Here is a 26,746-nt window from a genome sequence, read left to right on the forward strand (position 1 = left end):
AATCCCAGTCACTCTAGGGAGGATGGCCTGGCTTCAGCAACTGTGATGAGGTGGAAAGTTCTTTCTCGACCAGCTCATCTACACAGAGCTGGCTTTCTCCTCAGTTTGGGAAGGTTATCTGTAGTTTGGTCAAAACAAGTCATCCCCTGTAGTCCTTTTGGGGCCAGCCATACTTTCTTAAGTTTCAGGCTCACCTGAACACAAGCCAACTTTATCTTCTGCTACATTCTTGTATCATTAGAAGTATGATGTGATATTTCACCAGCCCTTATGAACAGCACATTCCGAGAAGTTCATACCGACCTTTCATGCTCCACGAGAGTAGGTGTTTCATACAAGAACACATTTCTCATGGAGATAATTGATTTGAAGACAAAAAAAGCACGTCCAGCTTTCAAGTTCCCAGCTCTGCTAAGCTACAGGAACATGTTCAATCACTTTGCATTCTTAACTCCTTTTCCTCCTTCCTACTGATCTTACACTGGTACTATGGCTCTAATCCTGCTTTCATGGAAGGCTAAAAACCTCTGCCAACAGCTCCAACAGAAACAAGAGTTGTTCCAAATTTTAAGTGTAGGTTTTTAGAGGATTAGATTCCTCTGCTGCCCCCTGAGCTGTGAAGCCTGCCCTCTGAATGACAGCAGCCAACAAAATGAAGAGAATGCATTTCTCTCAGTACTGTTTATATTTCAAATCTCATTTGTATCTGCTGTTGTATGAGAGAGTCCATTGCAGCCCTGCACACCCTTCGTTCATCAAGAATCAATTAAATTCAAGTAGACTATCGAACTTAACCTCATGCAAGATTTCAGCATTCCAAATGTAGCTCTGGACAAAAGGGTTTATGTCTCAGCCCACAAAGTCCTTATTCAGCTGTTAAGGCTAATTTGTCCCAAATCACACAATGTAGCCAGTGATACTGCTGAACAATGCCTTGTTCAATAGCTTCCAATGTTCTAACCCTGGCTCAAATTCTGAAAAGCATTGAGAACCCTCCTTCCCATCACTTTCACTGAAATTTTAGTGACAGCAAGGTGTGCCTGGCAAAATTTAGGGGAGTGGGTCCTTTGGTTATTATTTTTGGTGGTCACTTGGGAAGCTAAAGCATTCCATAGTAACCTTGGCCGTTTCCTAGCTATACTCATACAATCAGTCCATCTCCAGCACAGCTCAGGAGGAGTCAGCAAACCAGAGGTGCCAGAATAACACTTGTGATGCTGGCAGTCCTTCTTTGGGCAGACGTTGCTAAGATGCACCAAGAAAACACAGGAAAGAAACTTCAGGCTACTGAGTGATGAGAACTGCTAACACACTGCAGTCATGCCTGGCCTTGTAGAGCACTTCAACATGTCCCAGGCAAATTCCTCACTGCTCACATTTGGCTTCTGGAGGTCTTCAGGACTGTGCATCAATGCTATGAAGAGCAATGCCTCATTTTTGTTGTGTCATTATAGGAGGCAACAGCCCAGGAAAGCAGAAGGCCAAGGTTCAGCGTAGGTGCATGGCCACACGGGGATCCTATGTGCTCCCACCCGTTCAGCCATGGCCTTTTGGCATGCCACAAGTCAGGAGAGCAGAGTGAGCAACACAACTGAACTCTGATAGAAGGGCAGATGCTCACACTGGTCAGACGTAAGTCACCTACTCTTGATTTAAACAGGATACCAAGATAATTTACCCATTCTCTCTGGCAACTGTTACAATACTTTCTGAGAGCACACTCAGTACTTGGTTCAAAGACAACCTTCTAGCCATACAATTTGTCTCACTGAACAACCAAAGCAGGCCTTTCACAATTAGCTGCTTTTCTACCTTTGTGGTTGCAAAGCCTCCCCAAACCTGCTGACGAAACCACTCCAACACACACACCCCCCACTGCTCCCAAGTTACACAGGTGTATTTGTCAAGTGGTGCTTAACCTTTGCGTTGGTTCACAGGAGATAAGCAGAAAGCCAACCTACCAGTCTGATGTTGTCCTCTGGGCGGAGCAGGATGAACATGGCCTGCAGGTGCTGCTGGAGATCCCCTGCGGGCAAGAGGGCAAGGTGAATGCACAAAAATAGTTTAAATCACATGCAAGCTCCTGGCTGTCCAGCCAGAGCAAATGTCCACCGAGAAACCTGACACGTCACCAGGAGTGTCGTCACTGTCACTCCCACCTACTCAGAGATGGGGGTTTTGTCATCTCTTAGTCAGCTGCTCTTTGCTCTGTGTGCTCACCTGTTCCTGTGTTACCATGTTCTCTCCTGCTAAATTCTGTTACCCTTTTGAACAGAAATGAACAGTGTTTCGGTACTCAGAGCTCCTTTGACAGACAAGGCAAACTAGGTCGAAATGGACCCCACCCCATGGTTCAACATCTCATTCTACCACGTGCTCCAAAACAGAAATCTGCCATTTCTTTTACACCAGGTTATTACTCAGTGCAGAACTACTACCCAGGCAAAAGTATCCTCTCTTTGGAGTGAGATTTAGTCCCACCTTAGAGCAGCACATGCCCACCTACAGTTGTGTACCAACCCCACCCCCAAAAGCAGCTAAGAACTGCCACATGAAAAATCAAACATTTATAATTTTTTCCTAGAAAACGCTTGCAACACCTTTCCTGGTAAAGCTGAGGAAAAATAAAAGAAAATTAAATTTAATGCACGACTGCGATTTTAAGTCTTATTAAGAAGAGACAAGTGTCCCAGGTTCCTAAAACATCGAGCATTTCAAAGACAAGTGAGATGCTTTTCTGTCAGCACTGCTGCACTGACTTCTCAGCACTACTCCTGGTATGCAGAGAGACAACATCACCCCCTGAGTACCAGCCAGCAGCAACACCTCCTGCAAGGGGCTGCTTTCTCAATCATTACATGGAAAATTAATCAGCATTCCCAGAAAGGAGAGTGCAGGGCTGCCAGGTGGGTGGCACAGATCAGCAAGAAGAGGAGCTTTTACTCTTCTACCTTCTCCTACTCCCCCACAGCAAAGAAGCTGAGTTTAGGCAACATTGCAGGGAGCAAATATTCAGCAGGATCAGCTACAAAGAACCTTTTCTAGGAAGGCTGGTTAATCTCCCCAGCCTCCCTTTCTGATTCACCAGTGGTGCTAGAACCCATGTTATTTCAGATTCTCAGAAATAAGGAAAACCTTGGACACGGAGAAGCATCCAGAAATACCAAAAAAGGGAAGGGGAAGAAAGAAAAGGCTGCCCAGTGAGAGTACCTGGTTTCCAAATGATTTTTATAGCTGGTGGAAGAGCAAGGCTGAAGGGCTGTACAGCCCCTCTCTGGATGGGATAGAGACTCATAGCATGGAGTGGGTCACACAGGACACTGCATTCCCTGCTCTCTTCCTCCTTCCAACACATTTCAGCATATGGAATATGAGTCAGCGATCTGGGAATGAGTTTTCAACTGGGGGTGGGAAAACTGAGGCACTCAGCAGTGCCTGGGAAATCACAAAGTATCACCAGCGACAAGCACCTGAAGCTGCTTCCTGCCCGTGGACATTGTTCCCAGTACTGGGAGTGGCTGGCATGAGCCTCCCTAAATAACAATTATTTATGGAGATAGGGTACTCAGGAAGGCCAAGTCATCCATCAGATGCTTATTCTGCCAGGAGTGCCATGACAGGATCTCCCCACTTCAACAGCAGTGCGAAATCCTGATGGCACTGCTCAGTTCCAGCAAGTTCCAGCTATTACCACAGTGGGAATCGTCAGTGAGAACTGTCAGTCAACAAGTGAAGGTCTCTCTGCACCTCCTGCCCACAGCCTGGAAGAGCTCAGCAAGTATTTGACTCATGAAGCATCCACATGTCTTAGTTTGAAATCAAAGATGCTTCACCTCAGCTTTTTCCCTCTCCAAAATGTAGCAGTTCCCACTTCTTGCTGCCAGTAATTTAGGGACCATCTTAAGAGCCAAAGTTTCTGAAGTTTAAAAAAAAATCACCTGGACTACTGGATTATCTCAATACTTGAAGAGAGGAAGTTTCTACGACAACCCTTTCTGCCAGGCTCAGTCAAGGAGCTCCATTATCCTTCATCCTCAGAAAGTTTACCACACTCCTCCCTGTTCCCCTGCCAGCCTCGGGATCTCCAGAGCTGGAAAGTGAAGGATTGCTTCCTTGGCCAGCTTTAATCAATTTGCAGCGTTTTCAGTCCCAAACACACAAGGCATTTTGTAAACTTCCTGGATTAAGAAAAACCAAAGGAAAGGCTTTAACATGCCAGAATCAGCACAAAGATATCACATCCTGGCCTGTGAAGAGCTGGCTTTGCTGGCATTCATGTCAGGGCTGCTGCTTCCTATCACATTGTCCTGTGCTGAGCAGATGCTTTTGTTTCCTTGAGCTGGCAGGCAAGGTGCAAAGCATGGGCAAGGGTGGGATCTGAAAAGTGATTCACAGTATTCCAGAGATGGCAAAAGCGCCAGGGAAGTTACATCCCTTTCTGGCCTCCTCCAACATTGTTTGTTGTGGAAAAGCAAGCCCACCATCCCACAGAAGTTTGCCAGGTGGCACAGGACCACCCAGGGAGGGGAGCATGGACAGCTGGTACCATATCTAGTCAATCTGCCAATGATTCCTATTATGGAGATGTGATTAGAGAAATGGGTGTGAGCATTAATGATTTCCTGTTACCCATTCACTCTTCACACTGGATTCTAGCACCTCTGATGAATTAAAAAGGCAGGTCAGGAAGGTCAGTCAGCCTTCCTAGAAAATGCTCTTGGAGCCACTTGAAATACTATTGCATCCATAGGCAGCAATTCCATACTGGAAAGTTATGTCCGCTCTCTACCCCCTTCTAATTTTGTGTGCCAGAGATAAGTCACACAGGGATGGAAGCTGAGCATGGATTATCAGTGTCCCAGAAAGGAGGCAGCTGCACACATTCTGCCAGCCATGCTCTCCACATCACTGATTAATTCTGGTGGCGCAGATGTTTTGCTCAGGAAGGTGACACACTGATCCCCTGGTGTCTTGGTCTGCTGATATTACAAAAATTCACAGAAATCTGGTGCACACTCAGACAAGGGACTCTCTTCAGTGAAAACTCCAAGCACCATAAAAAAAGTCACTAGAGCATTCCCATCACTTGACAGGCAGGGAAGCTGAGGAAAGGACAAGTACCGATGTCTCATTAAATCTCACCCTGTAAACTGAAGAGACAGGAACAAAATAGATCTTCTAAGAACAAAAATCCCACCCCTTAGGCAAGCCAGCCTCGGCACTACCAAACATCTCGCTGTAAGCAATTACAACACACCGGATTTGCTTCCTTGGAAATCTGGCTTCCAAGAGCCCTGAGCTGATTAGACAAGCAATTATTTTCCACCAAGGTCTCCAGACCTCATGCAAATCAGCTGGAGCAAGTAGATGCGGCAAGGAGAGAGACTCAACAGCTGTCTGTGCTGCCTTGCAGGTGTTCACCAGGAAAACTCCCCTGTGGGTCTCCTCAGTAAGGCAAAGCAAAGGCAGCAGTGCCAGGGCTTCAGCAATGGACTTTGGAGAGATTAAAAAGCAAGATGGGCCAAGAGAAACGTCTTAAAGTCTGGTGACTCCACTTTCATGCTAAAGGACATTTCACTTCACTCTCGACCAGAAAGGCCAGCTTTAAATTAAGTATCAGAACATTTTCTTTTGACAACTGGTAATTAATGCATCTCACCAAAGCAATTTGGGTACCACTTGTGCTATGTTTGAGTGGAAGTATATAATTAAATGCCTTCTGACTTAAACTTTTTCTATAAATATGTTTGCAAACAGATTTTGAGGTGGCCAGTCATCACATACGTAACTCTGAACAGATGCAGAGGTGGATGACAGTCTGATGGTGTCAAAGTACAAAGGGATCTACACCTGGAACCAAACCAAATCACGTTTTTCCTGGTCACTTTCTGGCAAAACACGTTGACGTCTGTCTCTGTTTCTACCTCTGTCTCATTTGCAAGTCTGAAGGTCTCAATTTATTTTTGTTTCCTGTTGATTGCTTTATGGAAGGGAAAAATCCCCACACTATCTGATGCCTGTAAAACTCCATCAGTGATTAAGAACCATATAGCCAATGAAAAATACCCTACCCTGAAACGTTTGAGTTACAATATTCAGAGCGACTTTTCAAAGAGGGTCAAAGCAAAACCACACATCAAACTTCCAGCAGATAAAGGAGGCAGAATTGTAACTGACTCTGTATTACTCACTCTGCTCACAGCTCTGAGAAGTCACACTGACTTTGCTCAGAGGTTTCCTCACCCCACATAGAGGTGAGTCTGGTAAGTCTCCTCCCTTTCCTCCATCATAACTGGTTACTCTCAGATTAGGACGGACCATTACTCACCCCATATCACAACCTCAGGTTTGCTAGTGCAGTGCATAAAGGCTTTGAAGGCAACCCTCCCCTCCCTCTCTCAGACTACAATTACAGGATGATATTTTGGGGGGCATTTACTCTCAAGTCTCCACCATGTCATGACTGCTGCCCTGATGTCACTCATTTGTTTGATGATCCTGTTTGAACAGGAGAGCTCTGAAACCTTTCCTTCCTATCAGCATTGAGACTGGCAGGTCAGGCTATAATACAATGTGGACCAGACAAACGTGTATCATCAGGTGAGAATGAGCTCAAGGAAGGTGGACTCTGAAACAAGAGGGAGCAGACAAGCCCCAGCCATCGATACCACAATTTACCTGCATGTTTGTTGCGCCTGTGACTGATCCTGGGAGTGGATGACCCATTTCCTCGTGGCAGGAAGAGAGCTGCACCTTTCACAGTGAGGAAGCTTTCGCTGATGCTGTAAGGGGAGAGAAACAGGGAGTGAGGAAAACTGTCTTGTCTTTAAAAAGGAAAAAAGCAACGAACAAGAGAGGTTCAAAGCACTGAATGCATTCTCTGTTCTTTTGCAAGGAAGTGATTTAGACCAAATTATTCTGTTGGTTAAGAACTTTCCTCCCCTCCATGTAAGTACTGCAAACATTCAAAGCATAACTGGGAACAACACAAACAGAGAAACACTGAAAAGCAGAACATGTGCTGGTGCCACTCTGCCTGCAGAGGTGCAACCTGAGCAGGCAGAGGGGATTAACCTATGGCTACATTTTCGATTTGGAAGTCAAGATGACAGATCCACATTTCTAAATGGTGATGAATAGAACAAGCCCACGCATCTGGGTAATTACGGACTCCGTTAACCCTGAGCTTTGTGGTTCAGACACAGCTGATGCCCTGCAGAAACAAATGTCTCCCTTCAGCAGTTAGCCAAAAGAAAATTAGTGTACACAACAGATTAAGAAATCATAAAACTACTCTCTGTGAGTTGCATGATGGTTAACTCTCAAAGACTTATAAATCACAAAGCAAGAAACTGTAATGCTCTTGAAATCAGACATCGCTTTATGCCTTGATTTTGCCCTTTCTGAAGTCACATGAGGAGAGAAGTTTGTAAAAAGGGACAATAAAGAATTCTCAAGTACTGAAGAACAACTGGTATTTTAAGGACATCGTCCAGTTGTTTTCTTGGAAATGCTGTGGTTCGTGGAAAAAGCAAGACACACTCCAGGTTCTGCAATTCAGCCATCCTGTTGCATACTCGAGGGCTCCTGCTTTTCTCAGAATTGATAAGACACTCCTAGAGGCTTTGAAGAAAGCCAGAAACAATTCTCTAGTCAACAGGATGGTTGATGAATATGATAAGACAGGATGGGAGAGTCCCTGGCATCGTGCATCCCAGCAGCTCCATGCTTTGAAAAAGATGTTGGCTTGTCCTTCAACTGAGCAAGAGCCTAGGAACTTTTTATTCCTTTCTCCACTTAAACAAATATCAAACCTAGTTAGTTATTCCCTTCCTCTAAGGGATGAGAACTGGGAAATGAATAGAGAAAAAAGCCATGCCATATATTTTCATTATTTGGGGTCAGCTGCTTTAGCAAAGGCTTTTCTGACTACATTTTTAGAAGTACAAGAATTACAAAAGCTTGTGTTAAAGTTGGATTTCCCCCTAAGCTCAAGCACATTTCTGGGCACCTCTCCATTTTGCTGCCAGGGATATAAAAAATGAGGTTTTCCAAGCTCCAGAAAAGCAGATGCACAGAGTCAGAAAGACTTTTCTCAAGGCTGCAGCATATCCCAATATTTTGACTGTGCTATCATACCCTCATCACTCCTGAGTGACAAAGTTTCTCCCAGAACTTTTTCCCTAAAATTCAACCAGATGTCAAACATGCTCTGGATGTTTCAAAAAAACCAGAATTTTGAAAAGGATCCTAAATTAAAATGGATCAGAGTTCTCTACCCATACCAAAGTTAAAGCCAAAAAACCAACGAATTCATTGGGCACACTGAACATGTTTCCTCAAACCATTCTCACATAAAAAAATTTTACTGAGCATTTCTAGCTTTTGTTGACAAATAAATCCTGTGAAGGTTCTCAAGCTACACAGTTTCTTACAACCTGAACTAGAGAAACACTGAGTTATCTTAAGGACACGTAAAAAAATAATAGTAGTATTATTAATGATAAAAATAAATTCTCCTCCTCCCATTATAATCTCAACACAGAAGACAATTGTTAAAAGATGTTAGGCTGCAGAGGAGGAGACAGAATTCAGCACTCACAGACAGCTTTCACACAGTTAACTTTATCAGTGAAGCCAACCACTAATATTAGCAATCCTTTAGCCTGTGCTTGAGGTTCCCCCAGAAGGTGGAATTAGCAACTATTTTTAGTGGATAATTCAGTGTGTAGCTAAGAGGGCTGAGAGGTTAAAAATCTTCTCAATTCCATCACTTTCCCTTATCACCAGCTCTCAGCCACCTGCCTGCAGAGGAAAGAGCAGCAGAACTAAACAGATTCCCATCAGGTGCATCCTTCCAGGAGGCCACCTTCTCTCCTAAGGCCAGGGGAGCCTTGTTTTGGGCCATTAACCACGGGCTGTAAGTGTAACTTGGTAGGACTAGGGAAAGGGAAAGTAATTTCCCATACAAAGGGCTGGAACGGCTGAAGAATGTGGCAAAGCAGATCATTCTTGTGGAACAAGGAGGTCAGGCAGGGAGGGCAGCACCTCCCGCAGGGCAGGAGTGAGGGCAGGAGATGGCCATCAGCACTGCTGGGAGAACTGCAGATCCATGGAGACAAGAGCCTTGTGCCAAATCCAGCTGTGGGGACACTCACTGTGCAGCCAAGGCACACTACTGGCACTCTTGGCATCACCTGCCCCGAATTCTAACCCCAGATGCATCAGTATCCAGAGAAGAAACCCATGATACACACACACAACAAAGCCCTAGCTCTGAGATTCGAGCAGTAAAGAAAATCTTCGGAGGAAAGGCACCAAATTTTTAGGAAAGTCCAAGTAGCTCTAATAACAAATTCAGCAGATGCTGACTTTAGTGCCTGTAATGCACTACAGGGACAAAACAAAAAAGCAATTGCTGGCCTGATATCCTCTGTGTCACACTCAGATGGCTGCTCCACTTGGGTCCATCCTGCTTGGACAGTCCCTGCCACAGTCTTCACCTAAAGCATCACCTTTCAGGGCAAGATCACCTTTGCATACTGCCCCTGATATATAAGGAGAAAGGATTCCTCAGGTGGGACACTAACAGCAGGCCCCAGTCTGAGACACTTCAGAAACACAAAAGGCAGAAAAGATGTCTGTAAAAAGGGCAATTAGGGCTCAGAACAAGTGCCGCCATCCACTGCTGATGTCACCCTGCTGACAGCTCGATGGCTCCCAAGCCTAATGTGGGCTTTGAAATACTTCACAAAATCTGGCTTTCCAGAGCCTACGGGAGCTTCAGTGCTCTTTGAAGCAATCTCCTGGAACAGATTGGTGTTAAAAGACACTCAGACTGGTTAGGGGAGAAGTTGAGTCCAGGACAGCAGAAGACAAGGAGCCAACTTGGCAAAGGTAACAGAGCTGAGCTGTGTTTTATCAGCACCCCAGGCTCGTCATCAGTCCTCTGTACTGCACAGCAGGTTTTTTCAGGAGAAGACTTACTCAGGACATACCTATGAAAGAGTTCACAATCCTCAGCACTACAGCTGGGGGAAAAATCCCCTTCTGCTCCATATTCACCTCTGCAGTGAAGCAGCAACCTCAAGGCCACCAGTGATGTGCTATTTGTAATTCCCTGCTCGCTGGGAAGAGAACCAACGCAAGCAGAAGAACTTAAGCAACTCCTACAGAAATTGCGACTTGTACCAATTTTTCTCCCACGCAGAAAAGGTTCTGTAGAAATTGTACAAGTCACATCAGAACTATTTAAAGCTTTTTGCATAAAAAGCACAGACACTGCCCTCAGAAGGCTCTGTTTCTAACCAGCAGTAACAGCAGGAAACAGGAGTGATTCCTGTGCTCCCTGACGTGCTGCCCAGGGCTGAGCTCCTCCTGCACAAGGAAATCACTGCACAGTTCAAACTAAATTATCATTACGCTACAAAACGAGATCCACACAGAACTTACAGAAGGCAAACAAATAATAAATGCCTTCCCAGATGTTATACTGCACAGCTCCGTTCATAAACTGCAAGCACAAACACCAAATACACTGGTTTGAGGGCACAAAAGAGAAAGTGTTACTAGTTTAGCGACTGTGCCAAAGAGATGTGATAACACAGATCACTGGATGCATTGTCACGACCTCCTGGATGATGCCTTGTGCCTCCCAGCCAGGAGACAGGTGAATCTGCACCACCTACCAGCTTCAATGAGAAACTCTCAGTCCTCAGTGTAAAACTCTGAAAGAAAACTTGCAGTTTTCTTTTGAAACTGCTTCACAGAAAAAGGAGAGAAAACCTTTTTGTGAATAAGGCAAGGAGGCACCTGAACAGCTTCTGGCAACGTTTTATCCTCATAAACAATTAAGTTATTGCGCGCCTGGGGATGACTTTCCAAAAGTCATCTCTCCTTACTCATCAGAGCAGCTCCTTTGCAGCAGGCTCTGTCCTGTCCAGTCCAGCCCTTGGTCAGGCACTTGCCAAGTAGCACAACCAGAGAGTTGGCACCATTCCCTGACAGGCTTGGCAGGAGAAGACCTTCCATCCACATCCTCCCACACAACACACAGGAACAGGTCAGTGTGGCAAGGACCAAAGCCTCCTTGTGCTGTCACCTCCTCACAGCCATGCCCAAGGCACATGGGCACTGCAGGGAGGTCACATCCTCCCACCCTGTTCACCCTTATCCTTAGCAGAAATGGGACATTGATAAGTGATGGTAGGGGAAATGAAGATTTCAAGGTACTTTGCGTTTGAATAAAAGTCCACTACCTGTATGATTTACAGAAATACAATTTCTCTTAGCAGGTATTTATTAACCAGAGCCCTGCAGAAAAGACCTCAGAAGCAGCATCCTAACAGAGCTGAGAGGCTACAACAGGATTTCAATGCCAAGCCTGGCTCCAGGTGTAGCTCCCCATGACCAGAGAGTTCTGCAGTCCCTCAAGAGCCCCCCAGATTTTGCTCTAACATGAGCAGCCGATGCTGCCTTGCACACCTCAGCTGTCAGCTCAGCTCTACCATCCTCCCTTAATCCAGCCACTGCAAAACACAAACCCAAGAAAACACCAAAATTCCAAGGCTGGCAGGAGTGGCAGAGCAGGCGTCAATACTTAGCTCATTCCCGAGGCATGGAAGGAGGGAGAGAGGGCAGCCGGGGACACGCGGGCGAGCTCTGAGCAGTCAGGACTCACCCTGCAAGAGCAGCAATTCCCCCACAGCTCGCTGGGCCTGGCATGGGAGAAGTTACAGGAGGGCAGGCACAGCAGCCTGCTGGTGTTCTCAGCACCTCAAGCTACTTCCCTCCCTCTTCCTGCTCCCCAAACCGGCTGTTTCCCTTCCTCCGCAGGCAGGCCCGGGGCCTGGAATCACACCTGCTCCGGGGGCAGCTCTCACTGCCAGCCTCCCTTCCCCGCACCTGCCCACAAGAAAAGTCCTGGTTAATAAAGCATCAATCCCACAGCCAAGGGTGCACCAGCAGCTCAGTGCACAGCTGGATTATGTGCAGCCTGACAGCCCAGGGCACTTCTCCATCAAACACCAGATAAAACATCGCATTCCTCCAGCATCCCTCCCCAGGGAAGTGTCTCTTTCACCTTCACTGTAGTTTGTTTTTCAATAAACAACATCCCTACTTCCCTTGTTTAATTTTTAAAGCACCTGGTTTAATAACTGCCTACAGTATTAATGAATTAAATAGAGGCAAGCAATGTTTGGCTTCCAGTTTAAGCCTTTGCTCCTAGGCAAGGGATGAAGGTGCTTGATTCTCTTCACACAGAGGCCAGACTTCAGGGCTCTGTAAAGCACAATACCACGTACTAATAAAGAAAACCCACCAAAACCCTACAGGGAAAATTAAACGGCAAGGATAATTCAGGATTGCCCTGCAGTGACATTTGTATTAACAGGGTTAGCTGGCAGCAAACACAGACAAGTGCAGGCTTCTCTGATACCCAAAACAGAAACAAACTCAGTGCCGAGCAAAACAAGGACCACAACTTACTGAAAAGGGGTCAGTCACACTGTCAGCAGGGAGAGAAAAGGGAAGTGGTTCTCCACCAAAGGCCACCTCTCACCACTCAGCACTTCTGCAAGTTAAGAAACAGCCCAAGGAGAAAAACAAACCAAGTGTGGGAACCTACTTGAGTTCAGGGGTTTGACGCAAACTGCATTTTTAGCAACATCTGCATTTGTGCCTTTTTCTTTTATTAAAAAAAGGAACTGTCTGCAGGCACTTCCTCTCCTCCAAGGTGGGGCTCCCTGGAGAGAGAACTCAGCTTCCATGACACAGACAGGCATCATCACAGAAAGATCTGCAATGCCAACTGTTACTCGTCCAAATGAACTTACCTACTGATCCCTTCTCACCAGCACCAAGTCACCTTTCCCTTGCTTTGGGCTGCAATATGGACAACTTCTGAAGCCAAACTAAGACAACAGGAAAAACTCACAGTTTGCCAGAAGACAGTCAAAGGTGAGGATGGATGGGTGTGAATCTGAATTCCAAAGGACTCATTCCATTTCCTTGCTCCAAACGAGGAGAAAATATCTGCTGAATTCAGAGAGGATACAACTTGCCAAAGGGAACCCTGATGACCACGGCCATGTGTGTAAGTGAAGAACAACCCGCTTCAGGTGCACGAAACAAGCATGTTCAGACACAGTTTCAGAGACAGGATCAAACCAGCCTCAGGTCATCCCACCAGGCTGTGGGGAGCTTTGATACCCACTTAACACCTGAGTGAGTTACCAGTGTGCAAGCCACATCCACTGCTGGAACCAACCATGACATGCCATTAGAGCTCCTTTGCCACCACAGCATTTGAATTGGGCTCCAGAAATAACTTTGCAAACTTCAGAGCTTGGGCAGCCTGGGTATGCTGGAGAGAGCAGTGGCGTCCTTTGGAGACTGCACAGAAGTCAACAGCTCTGGGCTGAGAAACTTATCCCTGCCAGAAACTCATCCCTGCCTCGCTGCCAGCAAAGAGAGCAACAACAGCTGCTGTTTGCAGCCCAAGTTTTCAGCCCACGCAGCTGCAACAGGGCTGCACTGTGCCGAGACAACCCCAACCACCTGCAGCATTCCTCTGCCTCCCGATACCCCGAGGCTCGCTCTGCAGGGCTGAGTTTCATACTCACATATAATGTATTCCCTCACAGGCAGGGCTGGGATTTATTCGTTACAGGCAAAGGAAAGCAGATTAGGTTTTGTTTTAAGGTGGAGAACATTTTATAGTGTCTGATGGAAGTGAAAGTCCATGTGGGTTTCCTGTTCCCCTCATACTCCTGACCTATGGATGAACCAGCTCAATGAACCCCTAAAGCAGAGGCAATGCAGGCAGAGCCCTGGCACGGGCACCAGCTGCATCCTCACCACCCAGCCCTGTGCCCAGCCTGCTGCCGGCAGCTCCAGATTGGGTTTCACTGGGCTGCTGCTGAGCGTGTGCTCCTACAGTAAGCCTCACACAGCCCTCCCTGTGTCACCTCGCTGCTGAGCTTGTCCCCATTGCTTCTGCCAGGGCTCAGCAGCCTTGGAAGGGAGGGAATGTCTTGGTGCTGAGGCTGGGGAAGGGGAGATGTGCCGAGTTGAGTTGTGGCTGTTGTCACTGCCATGAAGCAGCACAGACTGGGGGGACACCCTGCTGATGCCAGATTGTCAGGTAATGATTTATTTCAAGGAATACGAACCTGGGCGCAGGCTGTAGGATCACCATGGCAATGAAGAAGGGAGTTAAACAGGGATGGATTTAAGTTATCACAGACTGAAAAGGACCCATTTTCCACACAGCACGAACAGCAAAACGCTTTACTGCCCATCTCCCTGGCTATGCAACACTGAGGGAGTCCTAGCAAAGCACGTGTTGGTGGCCCATGTTCAGCCTCCAAGGCAGCTTCAGGGAATCCACCCAGAGAGAAAAAAAAAGATTCCAAAAAGCAACAGCAAAACAAGTTGTGCAAACAAAGCTCTGATGTCCCTGGAATTCAAGACTGAAGATATGCACAAAATCGTTCTTCCTGCAGTCCGAGCCCAGCAGTTCACAGACTAGAAAGGGGGTAGCTAACACAATTAGGATGCTGATTAAGAAATCCGGGCACTTGGTGTTTACAGAAGAAATTTGATTCTCTGCACTTTTTAAAGCAAGAGACCCAGACCGGAAGCGAGACCATGAAAGGAATTTGTTTTACATGATAGTCCCCAAAGGCTTCCAGGTCTCCAAGTCAAGACATTCCCAGATGAAAGCTCTACATGACATTCTTCTTGTGCTATATACTGTTTAAACATCCTTGGGCATTTTTAATGCATACCACCGGGTTCACGGAGCAGGACAGCAATACCCAGGAGAACACTCCACAGTGTTTTAGCACCATGTGCTGTGCTCCTACCAGCTCAGCTTGCCCAAAGTGAGCTAGCTGCTGTGGTACCAACAAAATGCTTTCACAAATACATTCTTAAGAACACTTCAATCAACACGAGAAAACTTCATAAGGAGAATCTATCGCATCAAGGAACAGAGAAAAATAACCACCAGCTTTTTGATTAGTTAATCCTCAGGTACAGCACCCCTCTGATTGACACATACTTACCTTTTTTCTCTCGTAATTAACACAGTCCATGTCGATTATCTTTAAACCACACAGTAATCTCCTCTGCCACCAGAGTTTGAAAGCATTGCCTTCATACACAGCACCTTTCTTTTAAAACTTTAAATGACAGCTGACAGACCCCGGAGCAGTTGATTAACAACCAAGTCTCTCCCCACTACCTTTAAACGCGTTTAAGACAGGGTATTTTACAACAAATTTTTATGCTAATCTCCCTGCATGTCACTGTCACAGACCTGACCATGTTTGGCCTGACTGGCAGCGTCGCACAAGAAGGACCCATCTGCTCTAAATACAACTGTAACACAAGTGTCACAGGAGACACACTGAGGTCAACATACTGTCCCTCCCCGCCACAGCCAAGTCCAGGGTCCCCTATATTTAGACAAAGCATGTCCAGCACTCTACAGATGGAAGGAGATCACTGACTTGCTTGAACCATGGCCAGGTGGCCGTCTCCCTGAGATGGGTGTGACCAGGAGCTGACAAGTCCCCAGCACCCACTCAAGGAGGGGTACCCTGTGCCCCCCACCCCCTCCTCAGCAGCCACAGCTTCCCCAGGCACAGGCCCAGGATGTAAGTGGTCAAGAAGGATGCTGCTCCACCTTTTTTTGGTCACGGTGGATGTGGCCAGCACCGAGCACGGCTGCGGTCAGCCAAGGAGCAGAGCTCCTGCTGCCTTGAGAAACGGAACTGCGCCAGGACTCGGCTCTGCAACCACCCCAACCAGGGCATGGGATGGAGGAATTACTCTGGGGAAGCTGCCTGGCTCTGATCACAGCCTTGTTGGCTGCCCTCAGTAAATACATTAACAGACCCCTGTAAATAGAGCACCAAAACAAGGACCACTCTGTCTCTACACAAAGAAATCAATGCTGAATAACAAGCCTTTTCCTCTTGCTAAGAAGAAGCAGATGCTTGTTTACCAAAAGCATCAAAAATCATCAAGAGGCTGTTGGATTTGACTCATAAAAATATAGAAGGAAGTTATTTGTTCAGTATTTTAACTTCTGCAGCACTCAGCACTTTCAATTTTCTCTCATTCTTATTGCATCCTCCCCCTGCAATGGTATTTGATCCCTGAATGACAGTTTCCAGCAGGAACAGTAAAATCCGTTTAGGAATGACTGTCCCTTTAGATTAGCAAAAAGGACAGTCAGCAGTAGCCAGTGATGTGAGATGGTTTGTGGGCTGTTTCAGAGAGAACTGCCACGTGCCAGGTTTCTTTCAATAGGTTTTGATTTGAAACTGGAAGTCACAGGGAGCTTTACCTGTTGTGCTGATACAGCCTGTAATCGGGCCATTGATCTGCTCCCCCTTGCAAATACGCCAGAGACTTTATTTAAGGGAACAGGGAAGCCACAATTAAGGGAATACAAACTTAAACGTGGCTGCAACTAATAACTTGAAATTTTAATCAGCTAGAAGTGAGGAATCATCAAAGACAAACGATCAGAAGCATTTTATAGCTGAATAGTTTAATGGATTCTGTGCCTTCAATCCAGGGCAACACTTAGAAGGACAGTTCTTTGCACAAGGAAGGTCAATACAAACTTCAGATTCGATTTAAAGCTGCAAACCAAAGAAGAAACATAGCTTCACTTTGGGTTAAGCGACCCAGAACTGAGGGAATGGGGTAACAACCTGTAGAGGCAAGGCTGCCTGTCCCCAGGAGCTCAGAGCACACACCCAGGACAGCACACCTACCCTGATAGCAGCCACAGAAAACACTCCAACATCCTGCTGGTGTAAGTGACAATCAGCCTCCGGAGCCATCAGGAAAAGCTCTCCAAATCAGACCATGAGATATAATTATGATCCATTTCAAAATGCAAGCTCAGCATCACTTTCCAATCCAACTCTTCCCCCTGCGGATGTTACAAGTTCTTCCTGGAGACAACATCCCTTGTGACTCTGCTTTTTCTTCTGGTGCTCTGAATAGGGATCAGCTTACCAGGAGTCCTTTATTCCCGAAATAATTTCCATTAATCACTCATCATACACCACTTTAAACAGAAGCTGACAGACTGTGGGATGTCTAACACCAGCACAGCATCTCCCGACTTAAATAAAAGCTGAAACGAAGGGCACCCCGACAGGCAAAAGGAGACTTCTAAATAGGAGACAAGAAAACTTCTTCAAGATGTTCCTAAGAATTGAAATGTTTTTATACAGCTACTTTAAATACAAGCAGGGAAGCAGTACCATGAACCATCTGCTCTTCATGGTATCTGCTCACAAAAAAAGTGAATTAAAGGAAAAACAGTAACGTGCTTCATTCTGAAGCATCACCCTGCAGTTTAGCATTTGTGATTTCTCAGCACAGCTGCAAATTAACCAACTCTTTTAGCACCTTCATGCGACTTTCAGTTAAAGGGGATGTCAATGCTTTACTTCAAAATGCATATAAAGGAGTTTTTAACTCAACATAAAAACTCTGCAAAGTTTTGCTGACTAAGACTCAGACTGGAAACACATTAAATAAAGTTTTATTTTACAGAAGTTTGAACTCAGAAAACTAGAGATTCCAGATGTGTTTATCCCTGCAGAAGTCAGGTGCTAAATTTCAGCAGAATTAGCACTTTAAGCAGTTTGGCAGCCAATTTTCTGTGGTTAACTCAGGTCTTCGTATTTCCTAAAAGCATAGAAACCCCTTTAAAAACCACACATTAAAGTAGAAAGACCATCAGAATACTAAACACTGCTATGTACCACAGACCCAGCAAAGTCTCTAACAAGAACACAGTGTACTTTAGGGAAAAGGCTCTTAAACAGCTTTTTAAAAGGCTCCAGAATAGATATTTGCTTAATTTCAAGCTAGAGAGCCTCTCATAGAACATTTCATGATGTACTTGAAGGAACTAAGGACAAAAGAGACAGGAAGATTACAGCAGTGTCAAGGCTTTGCTGGGACTGTGCTGGGAATCTGGGTGATGTCCTGGCCCATCTCCTGACTCTACTCTCTGAAATGTGGCTCCTGGGCCGGCTCAGACACCCCCACACACCAGTCGTGTTCACACACTCTTGACACAGCATCACCCACCTCTGGGGTGCATGTTTGTGTCACCCCCATTTGCTATCGAGGCTCATGGATATTCTTCTTTTGTTTTCTTGTAATTTTCTCATCATGGCAAACCAACAGGAGGGCCAGGAATGGTGCTGACAAACTGTTTGTTTTTATTTAGACTAACTGGCTTTCGGTCTTTGCGCCACAGAGGAATGTGGCTGTTCTACTTTGCATTTGTTTTTTGATTTCTTCATCTCTTTTACAAAGCAAATAAAGGAAAAAAAAAACAACAAACCAACCCTAACAATAACAACAACAAAGCCAGTGACAAGCTCTTCACACGCCGCCATGCAATGAGCCCTCAAAAAAACCCAAACAAACTAAACAAACAAAAACCCCAGTGCAACCCCTCCCACAATTTGGGTTCATTTTAATTCAGCATCGGGTTGCAGAAAGCAAGCAGCAAACTAACAGAAGGACAAAGATAAAACAAATTATAGCTTTTTACACCTTTGTGCCAATGAGATTCCCCCTTACATTACAATCTGACCAAGGTAAATTTATCTTTGCTAATCAAAACGACCCTACTCCAGCCCCACCTGCCATTTGGAGTGTCACAAAACATCAGCAATACACCCAGAACAGGGCTGTCCATGCCTGTCTGTCAGCTAAAGGTGACTGAGCCAAGCCACAGGTACCAGCCTGCTCCAAAGCATCCCATTGGGATACTGTAAGGAAAGAGGCTGCAGGGGAACAAGAGGCTCAGAGAAGCAAATTCATTCTCTTCATGCTGGCAAACAAATCATAGGGAGTGAGGAAATCCAGCACATCATACACGGTAATACCACTCTGCAGACAATTCCAAGCTCAACTCAACAGGGGTCCCAATCCATCCTGGGCACTCCAGACAGCTCTGGACCTTGGGATGAACTTTTTCTGATCCACCTCAGTGCCTCCACTAAAGCCACACTGCAACAGTCAGATGTCACAGATCTGTGCCCTTCCAGGGAAAAGCTGGAGGTTTAACACTGCAACTCAGCCCCTGACCTGCAGAGTTCCCGGGCAGGAGCCAGCCCTGGCCAGTGGGACAGCATGGAGCTCATTAAGCCATTGTGAGAAGTGTGTGAACAAATGAAGGAGTTCGCTAATAAGTGACAAAGATCATTTGTTTAAAAGAAAGGACTAAATCATTTCTGGTTCAGCAGTCTGGATTTAGCCTACTTGTAACAAAGGTGTTTTGAGGAAAAGCATTCTGCTTAAATGGCTTATTGCAAGTAAACCAGAGAGCCCAAAGGGCTGAACATGATGTTGGTGAGGGGCAGATAAGTACTGGCTAAACAGGGATATGCACTGAACAAGGAGCCTGTAGCCTCAATATACTTAGAAGTGCCCAAATTTATAAAGCTGCCAACGCCAAGAAATGCCAACCCTACATGGAGATCTTCCAGGTTGGATTCCTGTGTCACTCCCAGCCTTCAGCAACTCTGGGACTCGTCTTAAGTTTACCTTTATAGGCTTTTCTTCTCCTCACCCTCCCTCATCCACCAGCTGATGTCCTTGAACCAGAAAGCTTCTGTCACAAAACACTTGGTTAATCCCACACAACCCAGCAATAGGTGGCTGCAGAACAGCTATTGCCAGTCTCCAGTTCCTTCCCAAGCTGCTGAATTCAAACTCTGGCCCAAATGCACACACAAACCAAAGGGGTGGCTTTGGGATACTTCAGCAAAAGTGTTCAGTATTAAGGACAGGAGTGAGTTTTTCTCCATGTGTTTGTGAAAAGTTGAGTCTCCAACCAGCTGCTATGAAACACCATGGCTGGAAACTCAAGTTGCAGATTTGCTCTGTACACATTACATCCATTTCAGCAAAAGTATTTGCTGAACTAGTTTTAAGCCCATACAGGCTGATAATTTAAATGCTGTTTGTCAGACCAATGCAGGGGAGACAGCAGCTCTTCAAAGCCTACTGCAAAACGGGACACAGAATTTTAAACTTTCTCTGACTCCACAAACACTAGTAAGAAGCAACTGTCAAGAAAGTTAGCCTGAAGTTGTTTGAAAAACAATGAAGCAATATTTTAACCAGGGGCTCTGTGATAAAGGTGCAAGGACGTAGAGCCCTGCAAAAAAATCCCAGCCAGCTATTAACTGGCCCCAAAAGGTCTTTCTCTGCTGATAATTTCACTGGGGTCCTTCTGCTTTGTGGTCTTTAGAAAAATCCCAAGCATTTCCAGAGACAGGAACATCTGCAAATGTTTCAAGACAACACCATCTCAGAGTCAACTCTACCATTTAAATCCTTTAAAAACATTAATTTGGCAGCCCAACAGCGTGGGCTTCCTAACCAAAACATATTGCTTAAAAAGGGTGGTGCGTGGGGGGTTTGTCCTTGAAACACTGGTTTGTGGCTCAGGTTTTGATCTGATGTCCGATAACCATCTCTGTCTCTCTTCCAGCCCTTACCAGGAAGGATCGGTGAGACAAATACCCACAGCTTCCAGGGGAATAAAAGGAAAAGCCAAACAGGAAAAGTAGTTATGAACAATACAGCCCTGGCTTAGTTAATGATCAACTCTGCACAGACCATACTACTTTTACCCAAATACCACAACCTATTTGAGTAGTTTTTAGTAATCAGTGGGTAGTAAGAGGCCTCTTAAGCATCGCATTTGTTTCATCACAAGCAGCAAAGAAATAAAAAAGATGAGAAATCCCCGACAACTCTGCTCTGTCAACAGGAAGCCCATCCACTGTGCAGGGTGAGCTCAGCTGCGTGGAGGGGTGGGCAGGAAGGGTAAGGGGTCAGGTTCCCCTGCCTGCACATTCCCATCACATCCCTGATGGAGTATGAGGCTGTCTTCTGCAGCCTCATACAAATCCTAAGCACACAATGCACACTTAAAGGGAGAAAACAACTGCTGCAGTCTGCCCTGATCCCACCAGCCTCTACAAGAGATGAAGGGCTAAACAAGTGCTTTCTGTATTTCAAGCACCTCCAACCAGAGCGACCCTCAGCTCATAAGGCAACTTCAGTTTAGAGCTGACAGTGGCAACTGGAATCACTCTGCTGATCTTCCAGTCTTTTTGCAGCAGTTTCCAAGCATCTCCTCCTCAGCTTTTAAATATCATCGACTTTCAGCACAATGGCAAAATACTCACAAAGCTGCAGTGCTTTACAATGGCACAGAAGCAATTAAAGATTTCCAATAACACGCTGCTCAGAGGCTTGCAGTCTAATTGCTGAATGGTCAAGGGTTTTGGCAGCAACAACATTGTGAGGAGATAAAAAGGTTGTAAGGCTTCCCATACAAGAAATAAATAAATAAGCAGCTCTCCAAAGAATGGCAACAGCAGCCACACACCTATCTAAGTTCCTGACTTGGCACTTGGCACAATTCAAGATTAGGTGGTCATGAAATTTCCCACCATAAAGGCCACAGCCCTTGATAGAGGAAAATGAAAGGGGTGGGGGAGGACAAGGGCCAAGAAGACCGGGCACACAGACAGGTTACAGCACGGAGGTGGCAACACAATGAGCCCGAATTACCCAGTGTTGTAATTTACTGTACAGTCTGTAATTACCTGCATAGCCTCAGAACTTCCTCTTCTTGTGAAGAGTTGTTTCTTCACACTCTGCACAAGGGTTGTCACTTAGAAGAAAACTGATTACGGGAGAGAGCAACAGGCTGCTAAGCCAGGTCTGAAAGGATATTTTATGTCTACTTATTGCTGAAAATAATTCAGTTTAACTTCTTGGGTTTATTTTTTTCCCCTAAGAGCTCTGCCATAAACTCACAATGCTGTGAAGAAAGTGTCTACTCCTGCTCCTTCTTTTTTCCTCCCTCAAAGTTTAAAATACATATAAAAACTGTGAGTTAACATCTTATAATAGAAAACAGACTGGTACGAGGCAAGCACGAGAACCATGGAAAGCAGTGAGCATATCTGTGCTTTTAGATCCATCTGGCTCCCGAGTGTTGGAGGATGAAGGAGTAAACAGGACAGGGGTGCTTCAACATGTACTCGATGTGTGCCCAGGGAGGACTCCCACTGCAGCCTGGCAGAAAGGAAGTCAAGGCAGAGTCAAAAGTATTTAAACACAACAAAAAATGCCCCAGAATGCCAGGTGGACGTGGGCACCCAAGTGAGGTGGTCAATCCTCAGGTTCAGAACAAAGGCTGAGCATTCCTCTGCACCTTCTGGCCCCACTCCCTGACTGAGCACGGCCCAGTGAGACTCACACAGGAAGGATGTGGCACAGTGAAAGCAAGAGCTGGGTTTTCTCAAACCCCAAGTGAGCGCCCTGATCACTGGGTCATCCTGCTTTGTCACTGAGATAGAGAAAAACTGGGTGACAGAGGAATCTGGCATTATCAGAGGAACTTGGAAAAGCCACTTCAGGGACACCAGCAATGGATTAAATAACTAAAACTTGGCCAGAGGCAGAGGAAGCGACTACAGGCAGGAAGAACTGATCCATGGCCATTCCTCCAAGTTTCTCATTAAAAATTCTTTGATATTTGCAGACTATCTGAAGCTTTGCTTTTTTCTTTCTATCTTTTCCATCAGCTGCCTTAGAGTTTTAGTACACCAAAGTAAATTTTGAATCCCACACACAAACAAACCAGTAAATCAGCAGAATTCCCCCTAGGTTCAGTGAGAGTAGCAAGACTTTCTGGAACAAGTTACAACTATAAATTCTGAGCATTTTGATAAACACAAGTCTCCCGGACACTATTTGAATCCTTGTGAACCTGAAATGAATTAGACTCAGACCAGCTGACTACATTACTGACTAAAAGCGTCAACACAAGAGTAATTTCTGCTGATCTCTGAAAGTCAGAGCTGATCAGCCAAATACATCTACTAAAGAATACACTGAAACAGAAGTTTCTGATAATGTTTGGGTCACCACTGCCCTTCCCACTCCACAGAGAACACATTTTTAGCATAGCAAACAACTAAATCTGGATTTTTAGGTCTTGCCCATGATGAAATAAGGACATCCAACATTAATCAGCCCTTTGTGAACTTGTAATTAGGAGCACAAACTTTAAACACTGGCCTTTATTACACCAGCCCGAGAGCTGCAGCACCATCCTGATTGAGAACACTAGCAAAATATTAATCCAGCACTCAGCCCTGTGAGAACACTTCTGCGTGGGCCAAAAGCTCTGTCATTCTCATGCTTATTAATCTTCCCTTACAGGAGGCAAATGACAGTGTAAGCTCCACTCTGATAACTCTGTTATCTCTCTCCCCAGAAAAGGAAAGGGTGGTCCTTCCAACCAAGTGTCCATTTAAACTACCACGAGGCACTTCGCTGCAGGGATCCGTGTGACATGTGACGGAGGGAGCAAAGACGAACAGCATTTCCCCTCTCTTTTGATCCCTTTCCGTACAGTCTCCAAGTGCGGGTTAAGTGTTTGAGCGGTGGATAAAACAAACACCTTAAAAGCACTTAAACTGTTACCTGGCTACCTACTCTAGCTCTGTAAATCATCCGGAGTTCCAAGGAAATGTTTCAGCCTACAGTATGTTGGGGTTTTCGCCACAATTCCAGAATTACTGCAACTTCCCAAAGCCCCAGGCATATCCAGTTTGCATCATCCCTTTGGAAGAACAGTTTAGGCACATCTCTGTTAAACCTACATTATCAGCAACCGCAGGGAAAGCCCTGATGTTTACAGGCAACACTGCGAGCGGAAAAAAATTACTAACTACAAACATTTTGGGTTGAGTATGAAAGACTCAGAGACACTTAACTAAACTGATTACCAACTGCAGCAGTGATTGCTAGTGCTCACAAAAGAAGGCACAGGAGCTGGGGACTCATTTCCATATGAAGCATAAGCAGAGATATCTACTAAAGACCTCGTAAGTGCACGGCAGCTGCAGTTCTAGCAGAAGCTTCTTGTGACAAGAACACAGTTCCAGGTGGGACCCAGCACTTTATCCCACTATCTGGAAGCCTTTCATGATGTTTCCAAGAGATAAAGCAATCCGTTGGCTCCTTTAAAGAAGTATCAAGCGTGGCTAGACCACAGTGACTATCTCTCTGTACTCCTTATCTACCACCCCATAGCTGCCACTTCCCTCCTTAATCCCTCCAGCCAAACCCCACGACTCAGGCAGTGGCTGTTAATTGTTTATAAATTAAATGATTATTCGTATCTGCATATCAAAGGGGGGGCGTGCAGCTGGAGAGCCTGGTTTTCCATGCGGCTTAGTTTGGGACACGGAGACACTGCATTTTGGGGCTGCCCAAGACTGACAGTGCTTAACAACTGGCAGCAGCTCACGTCCCTGCCTTGTGACCCGCAGGTGCTGAGTGTAAGGTCTCAGTCCTGCTCCTATGGCTCCGACCTGGGACACCCCAGCCCCGCAGCCCCTCTCTGCCCTTCTGCGATAAGCCGAGAGATCAGATAAAGGGGCTAATCTCTGCTTTGAGCCCAAAAGACGGGCTAAGTATGCGGGCAGGGGATCTGTACCCCGCTGTCAGCGCCAAGCCCGGCTGGGGAGCCGCGGGGGCCCCGCACCGGCACCGCACGGGAAACCGGCGGCTCCGGCGGGAGGAAGCGCAGCCCTGAGCTGCCCGGGCAGCTCCCGTGTAACCGTGAGAGAAGCGCTCGGATGGGACTCGGAGTACTGGTAGTGAAAAAAAAAATAATCAGGGAAGTGAGCGGTGAGGGAGCAGCAGCCGCCGGGCGCTGCCGGTGCTTATCAGCACTTCCAACACTGCGGTGCCGACCAGGGGAAAGTTTGCCCGGAGGCAACCGGCGGCGGAGCGAACTACGGGGAACGGGGAGGGCGAGGAGAGAGGAGAGAGGGAACAGCGGAGTGAGAGCAGCGCACGCCCGGGCAGGGGGAGCCGCCGGGAACCGGGGCAGGCGGAGCGGCACCGGGAAGGGGAGTCTCGGGGAGTCTCAGCGGTGTGTACCGGTACTCACAGCTGGGCGATGGCGCCCTGGGAGATGACGGCGTTATCGGAGAAGTAGGGGATCATCGCTCCCCGCCGCGGCGGCCGCCCTGCCCCGCGGCATCGGCACCGCCGCTCTGCCCCGCGCCCGCCGCGCCGCCCCCGCCGCGCAGGCGCGGCCCGAGGGGCGGGGCCAGGACAGGCTCCGCCCCTCTCTGCCCCGCCCACACCGCACGTGGCGGCGCGGGGCTGCGGGGACCGGGACAGGTGGGACGGGGACAGGTGGGACCGGGACCGGACACCCGGGACGGGGACAGGTGGGACCGGGACCGGGAGGGGACACCCGGGACGGGGACAGGCAGGACCGGGACAGGCGGGACGGGGACCGGGAGGGGACACGCGGGACCGGGACACGCGGGCGGTCCGCCCCGCTCACGAGCCGGAGTTCAGCTGCCCGTTCCCCCAGCGGGCGGCAGCGAGGGACGGGGCACAGCGCAGGGCGTGGGTGCGCTCTGTTTCTCCTTTTCCCTTCCTTTTTCGTTTTCCCCTCCCTTTCTTCCCCTCCTTTCCCCCCTCAGATGTAGGCCAGCGAGGCTGCACGCCCTGCATCCGGGTTTGATGCAGCACATCAAACGATATTTTGCAAAAGGCAGGCAGCGACAACTCGGGTGCTTAGGAAACGACCTTAATTTCTCTCCTGCAGGAGACAGGAGGGAGAGTTCTTGGCAGTAACTTTCATATGCAGAGACGCGACAACTTGCTTTCTGCCAAAGGAGAAGAGAAGCAGCTGCCTTTCAGTGCTGTTTAATCTTTAGCTCCATCGCCCCTCGAGAAAAGGAAGAAAGGAAGTTATTTAGAACAAAAGTCTTGTCCTCTGGCTGCTGGGAATTCAGATATTACAGTGCGAGGGAAACTTAATACAGTTTTCCACTGGGGAGAGGCGGGGGCAGCTCGATCCCACCCTGCACTGCCCATCCCGGATCGGCATTCTCCAGCCCTTACATCCAGCAAGCAGCGCGGGCGAACAACCGAGGAGCCTTGGAAGCAAGCTCAGTTTTGTGTTTCCCATAGGAATGCATGACATCCCAGCACAGAGGAACACGATATACCAGCCTTAAGTCATCTGCTGTGGGTGGCACATGTCCAGCAAGGAGGCACAAGTGAGCTGCCAGGGGAAGATGTGAGTTTAAACACATCTACTTGTTAATGACATCTACTCAAGAATAAAAAAATTACCAAGGTATCACTGCAGAGCTGCCTGTGATCTGGGAGGAGAGCTGGAAGCCAAAAGCTTCATCAGCTTTATTTCCAATTGTTAACTAAAAGTTTCAGAGAAGCAGAGAGAGGTTGAAAAAACCAACACTGTGATGGCAGCTGCTTCAGGTCTTGATAGGAGATTTGACAGGAGCAAGAAGACACTTGTCTGAAAGGTCTTGACCATCCCCACTTCAGGGATGGGCAGAGAAAAGGGCAAAGCAGTGCAATTTGTGATTCTGCAAGTTTTGCTAGGATATTGTTTGGTTGCATTAATTTAAGCAATGTCATCCTATATAGCCAAGAGCGCAGCTCTGGTAATGGTGCCTCACAGCTGTAAAGAAAATGCAGTGCCAGCTTGCTGCAATGCCAAAAAAAACCATTTTGTTAGGCAGGAATGAAGTCAGTTGCAAGAAGCAATGGAAAAATCGGGACATTAAGAAATGGAGGGTAACTCAATCCTTCCAGAGGTCAA

The 26,746-nt window shown here is 46.9% G+C and overlaps 1 protein-coding gene across 5 annotated transcripts in view; it reads right to left on the reverse strand.

Annotated features, from left to right (window-relative positions):
* SSH2 (slingshot protein phosphatase 2) overlaps positions 1-26,746 on the reverse strand; it is a 91,442-nt gene that overhangs the window by 26,289 nt on the left and 38,407 nt on the right. For 4 of the 5 annotated variants that reach the window (XM_069033573.1, XM_069033572.1, XM_069033570.1 and 1 more), the window contains 2 exons: positions 6,679-6,782; positions 1,962-2,026 (listed from right to left, as the gene is read on the reverse strand). In XM_069033573.1, coding sequence (XP_068889674.1) covers positions 1,962-2,026; positions 6,679-6,782 — 169 coding nt within the window. Of the gene's footprint in view, positions 1-1,961; positions 2,027-6,678; positions 6,783-25,048; positions 25,229-26,746 lie in introns of those variants that run through there. The other variant, XM_069033568.1, reaches the window with a different exon arrangement.

Source organism: Aphelocoma coerulescens, chromosome 19 (assembly GCF_041296385.1).
Source record: "Aphelocoma coerulescens isolate FSJ_1873_10779 chromosome 19, UR_Acoe_1.0, whole genome shotgun sequence".
Classification (NCBI taxonomy): Eukaryota; Metazoa; Chordata; class Aves; order Passeriformes; family Corvidae; genus Aphelocoma; species Aphelocoma coerulescens.